The sequence below is a fragment of the Primulina tabacum genome, chromosome 3 (genome assembly GCF_025594145.1).
Source record: "Primulina tabacum isolate GXHZ01 chromosome 3, ASM2559414v2, whole genome shotgun sequence".
Taxonomy (NCBI): Eukaryota; Viridiplantae; Streptophyta; class Magnoliopsida; order Lamiales; family Gesneriaceae; genus Primulina; species Primulina tabacum.
In genome coordinates, this window is record NC_134552.1 from 50,443,267 (window position 1) to 50,452,821 (window position 9,555).

The following is a 9,555-nucleotide window of genomic DNA, read 5'->3' on the forward strand; positions in this document are numbered from 1 at the left end:
GCAGTAAAGGCCTATTTCACAAGGTTGCTCTGGTTTTAGAACAGAACTGATGTAGAATAGGGCCAACGGTCGGGGAATAGATGGTTTCCGAGAGGCATAGGAGCGAGCGAACATAGGATCAGAGATGAGGGAGAGCCAATTCTTGGAAACACATTTTGATACGAAAACCGAATCCAAAGGTAGTCTCTGAATATCAATCAAGAGGAAGTCAGGCAAATTATCAATTGAGTTCACAAATTTTGGCCTTCTATCTTCCTCCATCATGCTTTCTATTGGCACCGTAAAGAATTCAATTCATCAAGGATTTGTCCTTTATCAAAATGGCATAATCTTTCACAGGGACCACCAAGATCAAAAAGCCATCAACACATACACATCAACTAACCAGAGCAGAGAATTTCAAAATTTTCCTATAAATAAATTACCTAGTACAATCAAACTTGACGCACCTACATGCATGATTTCTACTCGATTTTCTAACTGAATATCTTACCCCACACACACATTCGCTTACCGGAATTGTGGGAAACGGCTGAATTCCTGCAGGCCCGGGAAGGAGTCAGACACGCAAGAATAGCGCGAAAAACGGCTGCCATATTACTGGTCGAGGTGGCCGGAGCAGAGAAGGAGCTCAACTTCCAGCAGCCACCGAAACGCGGTTCTTCCGTTCTTGAGTTCATTTCGTAGGAATCTAAAGTAAATACATGAATGGAGGGCAACCAGTGCCAAGTTTTTAACACTTTTCATCGACGCAAATTCCAAGTTTCTTTCTCTTTTTTGTGGGTATAAGACCAATTATTTGTTGAATTAATAGAATCGATTGGGCTTAGTGCTATTGAGGTCCAAATCATTGATTATGCTTCCAAGCCCATTAAGCCCATCAGACGCTCTTAAAAATCTATAAATAGATGAAGCTCTTGGCAATTTGAAGGGGGCTCTCATTTTGATAAAAGTTCTTTAGTTCTCTGAATTTTCTTTGGTCTGCTTACTGACTTGACTATCGGAGTGTCTACGTCGGGAACCCTCCCGACGCCCACTTAACGAGTGTTCGTGACGCAGGTGACGCCCCGCAAATTAACTGTATATCGTCTACGTGGATCCGTTTACCAGTCAGGTGAGCTCGTTTACGGGCCACGTGGACCAATTACTAATCAGTCGGATCTCGCGTGTGCAGTCTACTCGACTCATTTATTTTAGCTGCATCACTTTTGTTGTTCAAATCTTAGGTACCAACGTTGGCCATTTTTAACTTTTCTGGTGCTAAATTTTTTTGCATTCATTCATTGACTTGAAATATTTTGAAAATGATATACTAGGTAAAAAAACAAAAACAAAAGGCCAAAAACTTGCATTGCTCCTATGCTGTTATCTTGTCCCATCAATCACGAGAGTGTGCATACTACACGATTGAATCCTGAAGTTCAGATATTCCATTTAAGATGAAGTCTTGCACAAGCCCGGAATGGACAATGAGAATCTAGTTTAATACCCAGGAATGGACCCATCAAGATCAGACCCAACATCTCGGCCCATTCCTAACACAGGTTGTGGGCCAATGACAGGATCATGTATTCTCTTATAAATAACAGGTTTGAGGATACGATTCATTCATTCAGTATATTACTTTTCACCAGTATTTTTAGCTGCTCTCCACTTAAATCTTCAGTCTCTGACTTGAGCGTCGGAGAAACTACGCCGAGACACCATCCCGACCCCCTTCTAACGGTTTTCTTCATGATTTCAGACTCAGGGCAAATGCGAAACCTGCGTCTGAACTAGTGTCACTTGCTGGAATCGGACTCTAAATTTTCAGTGAGTATCATAATTATTTTCCACAATCCCCATTTTCATCTATTTCCAGAAAACGAAATTCAAGATTCACCCGCAACCGTGATAACTGATAAATATCGGAGCACAAACATATTTGCCTTGCAATCCAAATGTCACTTCACTTCACTACCATAAGGTAGTATTCTAATACTAAATCCAATTATAGAATACCAATATAGATACTTGATACGAGGCGTATCATAAAAATATATAGACTTCACATAACCAAATATAAATTAGATCATTGGATATAACGTGAGTGACACAATTTAATATGAATATATCATTTACTTCTTTAACTCTAGTCATACTACATATTTCTTTTTAACTTTTATGATGTTTAAAATTTGTATTCAACTAAATTTTCTTAAATTCAATTTTTAAAAAACTTATAATCTAAATTTGGTTCTAAATTTTTTTATGACAAAAGTATTTATATAAAAAAAATCACACGCACACAATATATGTATACAAGGACTAGTATAGACTAAGCAACGGTGCACACGCATTGCATGTGTAAATTAATATTTGAATATTAAACGTCTTAGTAAGATATGAGATTTATTAACATGAATTTTTATTATCATAAATCTTTCAATAAATAATTTAAACAATCAACACAGAGTTTGTAATTTGTACTAAATATATACGGAAGAATGATATTTTTTTTCTTTTCTTTTCTTTTTTTCAATATCAACAATCCACATAAAATGATAATATAAAACCACCAAATAAACAAATATTTACCCGAAAGGAATAAAAACATGCATAAAATAAATAATATTTTAAACATACTAGTTTGCAAAATAATCGAATTTTCTTCCTTTTAAAGTGGGACTAAAGATGTCAATGGGGCGGGTTTGGCTAAACCCAAGACCCTCCCCATGAAAAAACTTTGACCCATTACCCGCCCCACCCCGGTTAAATATTTTTCAGACCCACCTCACATCGAATACGAAACGGGGCCGGGTAGACCCGTGAGACCCGAATTTTTTTAAAATAAAAAATAATATTTCTTCTCACATGACTGAATTATGAAACAGACAAGCCTCTAAATACAACATTGTGGAAAATTAATTCATGTCTTCGACCACACTTAATAATAACAAACAAAGTATTTTCACGACATAAAGAATTACATAAAAAATGAGTTATTAGCTCTCCAAAAAAATCTTGACATCTCCGAAAATAAGTAATAACATAATTAAACATATCAATATAAAATCAGCGAGTAGACAATATTTAATCTACTAAGATGAGGACCAACTATTCTTCCACTATTGCTAAAAGTAGATTCAAATGCAACAGTTGAGATAGAAATAGCTAAGATCATTATGGTTGAGGTGAGCTACTAAAAAATGAATATTAATAAAACTAATAAATCCTAGAATATTTATATCTACATATATATGGGGCGGATATTATAGGACCCATGACCCGTCTTATATCCGAACGGGTCTGAAAAATTGGACCCGAGACCCACCCCATGACCCATTTACTATGCCCAAACCCACCCCATATACGTGGGTCCATTGCGGATCTGGGTAAAACCCGGACCCATTGACATCCCTAAGTGGGACGTACCTGGCCAACAAAGTACGGTTCAAAGAGACTGCTTTACGCTTTTGGACAGAGGAATGGAGAAATTTACGATAAGTTTTCATATTTCCTTTGGTAATCTATCTAATTATAATTTTTAAAGAAGGGCAATATTTAATCAACACATTATATATACCATGACAGTTTTTTTAGGGTGTTTAGGAAGTAGTAAGGATAAATAATAACAACTTTATTTTCAAACATGAAAAAATTCTGATACAACATTGTATCCCAACAATAAATTTCTCTGTGTTTTTTCTCTTGCAAAATACTCAACTCAGGTTTAATTTCCCCCTTAAATTAGATGTTTGTGTCCCCAAATCTATATTAATTTATTTTGAAGAACATGCGTACAATACAACTACAATGTGAACATTGCTCCTCGTCTTCCCTCTAGTATTCTTGGGAAAAAAATCCTGAGAACCAACAAAACTTTGTTGCCCTATTAAGCTCGATTTTCCGTTTAATTCCATACCTCTCCTACCCGCCACACCTTCATCCGCCACACCTTCGTCCGCAGAGCATGGTGCCAGATATATCAGATAAAAAAAATTATCACGTGGGTTGCTTTGCTCATGTAAAGCAATACATTCAACTTTATCCATCTTCTTGAATTCCAGGGACACGTCCAACCTCGCTGCTATGAGTTACTTCTTTAGACATGGACATTAGCATTACACTTCATGTCTAAAAGGAGAAGTTTCGTCTAAGTTGGTGCTTATGTCCTGCATTCAATAACAAACCGGTTCTGACACCTGATGCAACAGGCACAATTATTTGATGGGGTGTTCAACACGTGACTCATTGAGTCATAATTCATCATATATTCTGATGAAGCTAGACCTCCGATGATGCTAGCTTGGTACCAGGCAAGTCTACAACTCCTTTTCACTGATATCAGCTTATCTTTAAGTGAAAGTAGTATTTGAATTAACTGCCTCGGACAAAAGTGTGGAGCTTTTTTCTGTCTCACCTCCAACACCCGCTACAGCAGAAAAAATTTATGCACCTTTACCACCTTTAGATCCAATGATCTGAAGTTCTGCATGTGAATCTAAAGGATTGACCATGAGTGAAGGGTCATTACGAGGTTGTGGCTCTACATCAACCATACTTGCATTATGGTTTTTCTCAAAATTTTCTTGGCCACCCGAACTCTTGAATTCAATATCAGTAGAAGAGAGTTTCTTGGTTGTGTCTGCGCCAGTATCTGCCTGGAGTTCTCCATTCTCAACGATTGAGAAGGGAGCAGACGATGCGCTTCTATCTCCAGAGGAAAACTGAGGTGCCAAAGTACGCATGGATGATGAATCAACCTGCCACCCCAAATTGAGCCCTGGTATTGTTGTCATTTTCAGTGATCATCGGATGATTTGGATTATCATCTAAATCCATCTTCACTGCTTGTGTATGCTGGGGTTTCACAGTTGAACCATTTTCAATCTGAGATGAATCTACAGTATGTCCTTTGTCCCGGCTGCTCTCTGGGCGAATTTGTGCGTTCAACTGCATCCGTACGGATATTGCTAATGAAACAGCATGGCCACGAACCAAAGAATCAAAAGGTGGACAGTGAAGTATATTAATCAAGGCCTGGCTGTACTTGTACATACTCATAGATGGAGTGGTGGAACCCATGGCAGACATAATTTCATTGTTTTGAAAATATGCTCGCATAAGTTTCCCATTTTTGCCCAACTACAATCACAGATTGCATACTCTGAACCAGGGTTCAACACTTTATGAACTGTATCTTGATCATCAACAACTTTAGCACATTTACCTTCCATGACTATGTGAGCATCTGGAATACTTAATGATTTCCTCCAAGCTGTTGGAGCACTCATCCATTCATCCTTCCAATATCTTGCAAAATCCTCCTTCCCTGAATACTCATCAAGCCAGAAGTAAGAATGGACTTTAGTGTCAAGCTTATTTACAAGCCAATCAGCACGTTCGTATACACTTTGTTCTTTCTCATTTAATAACCTAAGCTTCAACTGGTTGTGATAGAACTCCAATGCTGCACAGGTCTCTTGGCTTGCGAGAGGAAGAGCTTTAAGTGCACGTGCCCAAATACCTGATCAGAAGAGTCCTATCATATCAAGCAAAATTAAGATAATTTTCTATTCTGGAAAAGAAATGCACATTTAACAAGAGAAACCCTCCAAAAGCACGCTTCAACAAAGGGTAGACAGTAGTCCATTTGTTTAGTTACTGAAAATGCGCGGGACTTGGACATCATGTGTTATTTCACCAATTCTAATAAAGCAAATTACCTAGCCTTGGATACCAAATTGCCTTGAAATAGTCCATAAACTCTGCGGCATCAACAAAATCTTCCATGAAAGCTTCGAAAACATTAGCAGTGCCGGTCCCTTTGCAGATTTCATTAACTGCCTGTCCAAGCTCTTTTACTATTTCAGCGCGCATCTCCATCTTTAAGCATCTCTTCACCAAATTTTTATGCCATGCATGACGAACATGCCAAAAGCATATCAATATTGAGCACTGAAACACTTCCCTATAGCCACACAGAAAGAATATCCCTCACTATCAAGCAACCACAAGGAATCAAATTAACAGAAAGAAGAGACATTGAATGTATCTTTAATTGATACAATCCTAACAAAGGGTACACGATTGGTTAAACTGAAACAGTCTACAACCACTCTTATCCTTAATGAAACACAAACTAAGATGCAAGAGATGTTTGCAGCCCTCCATTATCTTGTTTGTTATCCCAAAATTAGCTAATTCATTTGGATAATTAAGCGAGAAAAAAATCAACAAAATTCGAACATTGGTTGGAAATAATATTCAATCATTAATTGATTTATGCAGGCAAGACTCCAATATGGAGTAACTGTGAGATAATAACTATTGTTCAACAAATATTCAGTTTCTCAAGTAAACTCCATGGAGAAAGGGATCAGAGCAAGTCTATCTATATTATCACGCCAACCTTCCACCTTGGACCACACAACATCATCCGAAGAGAACTCCAAGGTTGGAGGGTTCTGTACAGGAAGGGAGAGAATCTCATACCATCTAGCCATCTGCAATATAGGAAGCACAAAGAGACTGGTTTCACACAGTTATCACGCCGAGTATAAAAAATTTAGCCCAAATTCCAGGGAGATACAAGTGACTTTCAAGAAGTATACATACATAAAGCACCTAACATATAAAACCTTTAACCTTAACCTAAAAAATATATTTATTAAATAATACGGAGATTACGAAACACGCTAAACAAAAAACAGCCAGAGGGAAACTCAAACTCTAGTCTCTAGCACATGTAATCAAATCAATTACTCGAGGTATCATACTCAAATTAAAATTACTGACACTGGGGCATTTAACTAAGGTGACCCCGTGTTTTATTCAATGAATGAAACATAATATACAAAAAAATTTCCTCGCATCCCAACATCCTAAGCCTGAAGCCTTTACTAACCGTCGGTTGCTTAATTGGTGGCCCTTCTCTGGACTAGTGAAAGCGTACGAATAAAAATAAAATCAGCAACCAAACGAACATAATTAACCCAGCCTCAGCATATTTCGGCCATGTACCCAAAATATACTCCAGCATGAAAAATCCAGGCCACCACAACTAAATATTTATGCCAAAAGTCGATTAAAAAATTCTAAATCATTAGAACATACAACTAATCCAAATTCACCGCAAATACATAACATTTTAGTCAGGGCCGTGCTTATTTGGAGTCAAATGAATCCAATGACTCAGGCCCATCCTTTTTTTGGGGCCCAAAAATTTTTTAAAAAAATTATTATATATAATACTAGATAGCCCCCACATATGCATCTATGGAAGCGAAAGGAAAATCTAGTTTGTGAGGAATTAATGCGGCCGAAACATGAATTTTATTATTAAAAAAATCACTCGTAAAATTTTAAGAAATTATCGGTCCTCTTCGAAATCAAAGTCAGGAGTGGATGAATTAATCTAGCTGGCAATAAGTTGGTATGATTTACCAAACCAGTCTAGTTTTCTTATCGGGGAGGAGTAATGGTGGGAAGCATGTCGGATTAAGGACAAGTATAAAAATCGGAACAAATCAGAAAAAGAGAATCAATCATATATTACCTTCGAATTAAAGATTTATTCACTCTTTTTGAGGCGGGGATTCAAGATTTGAGACTTCCCTTTTGTTTTTGCTTTTGTAATATATACACGAGGAAGTTTCCAAATCATGAAATCTCCTGCTATGAAACTTTGCTTGAGAGTGCATAGAAAAAACCCAAATATTTCTTAAAATATGTATTCAAAATTTCAAATATCACAATATATATAAAGTATAACGAGATGAAAAATTGAAAACCCTAAAGGCCCCACGGAATCGGTCCATTCGTTCACCATATCAGGTCCAGCTAAGATCAAAATTCAAAAGTGAAAGTTTGAAAATGTGATACTCATATGAATAATGATTGCATTTAGAATAATGATTGCATTTAGATTCTCAAATGCTCATATTGCTAATATTCAATCTTTATTGCATTTAAATTTGTCTTTTTATGTGAGACTCATATGAATAATGATTGCATTTAGAATCTCAAATGCTCATATTGCTTATAAAACCTTGTTGACTGTCCCGATCATAGTAGCAAGTGCAGAGCGAAGTTTCTCAAAGTTAAAGCTCATCAAAACTTTTCTCCGATCAACCAAGTCACAAGAAATATTGAATAAATTGGCTATATTATCGATTGAGAAAGAAATTATTGAACAACTTGATTATACAGACTTGATTAGTATTTTTAGCTCTAAAACTGTTAGGCGATTTGTTTTTTGGTGATCATTTTGGACATGTTTGATATTTTTATTCATTTAGTTTTTTATATTGTTTTTAACGTATTGATTTAATTTGAAAAATTGCTATGGAACTAAAAAAAATGAACACACGTTATGATTCATAGTCCTCTTTCTAAAAGTTAGACTCAGAACAAAATATTGTTAGGATCGGCCCTGATTTTAGTCTTGAAATCCAGATAAAATAAAAGACAAAGCAGAATAATGAATAAATATTGGCAAATAGCGATCAAAATGAACTGATGTGACAGAAAAATTGAATATTTACTAACCTGGAACTAAACAGCTACATTTCATCACACATATCTACTAGAGAAAGAAATTGACGAGGAAAAAGAAAACAAAAATGCAAAGGGAGAGTCAAATTTTACGTACCTCCTCGAAACCTGAATGAATTTGAGAAGTTAAATGTGGAGTAGCGTGAAAAAACACTGATTCTAATCAAGATTCCGAGCGGTCTAATGTATAGTTAGTGAGCTTATTATGCAACGGCCCTGTTTTAGTGCATTCAACGGAAAGCCCGATAATGATAGTGGGCCTTAGATAACAAAGCCCGATAAAGATTTTTTCTTTTCAGCCTGTCGCACTATTTTTTATTTATTTAATTTTAAATGTGTATACAGAATATTTTAAATAAAGAAAAAAAATTCACTTCTTCTTCTACATAATTGGTTGATTTTTTAATATACTTTTAAGCCATATGAATCGCTGAAAAAATCGGAATTTATCTATTTTATTTTTAATCTTCTTGTCATTCATACTTTAATTTTTTTAGAAAAGTATTTATAATTATTCTAAAGTATGATTGTGAGAACCCGAATTTCCAGCATTTCAATAGCAATGCAAAACTCCAGCAGAAGTTAATATTTCCAGCAGCTAGCAATATTCAGTAGCCAAGGAACATTCCAGCAGAAGCTAACAATTCCAGCATCAGCTAATATTTCAGAAGTTGATATTTTCTAGCAGATAGAATTCCAGCAAGAACGAGATTCCAGCAGACAGTTATTAATTCAACTCATAACTTGTAACTGAAGTATTTAAAATGGAATAAAGGCTGTTAAATGCATATTATGGCCATCAATAGGGAGTCTAACAGTCAGATTTTGACCTATAAATAACACCCTCAAGTCTCTGAATTGGTGTTACACAAATCTTGAGATTATTACTTAAATTTTCGAGCTAAGAGAGTGCCTTGTTTGAGCTGTAAAATCCAGTAGCGAGAGCAACCAGATTTCCAGTGGACTTCAACCGAAACTCTAGCAAATTACTGTAAGTGGACTTATATATAAATATCT

The 9,555-nt window shown here is 36.0% G+C and overlaps 1 protein-coding gene across 1 annotated transcript; it reads right to left on the reverse strand.

Moving 5' to 3' along the window:
- Window positions 1–3,693: 3,693 nt before the first annotated feature.
- LOC142541173 (uncharacterized) lies at window positions 3,694–8,648 on the reverse strand. Its single transcript, XM_075647820.1, has 4 exons — window positions 8,533–8,648; window positions 6,395–6,488; window positions 5,709–5,953; window positions 3,694–5,509 (listed from the first exon to the last, which is right to left on the reverse strand). The coding sequence occupies exons 3-4, from the start codon at window positions 5,866–5,868 to the stop codon at window positions 5,043–5,045; spliced, it is 627 nt and encodes a 208-aa protein (XP_075503935.1). The 5' UTR covers window positions 5,869–5,953; window positions 6,395–6,488; window positions 8,533–8,648; the 3' UTR covers window positions 3,694–5,042.
- Window positions 8,649–9,555: the final 907 nt, after the last annotated feature.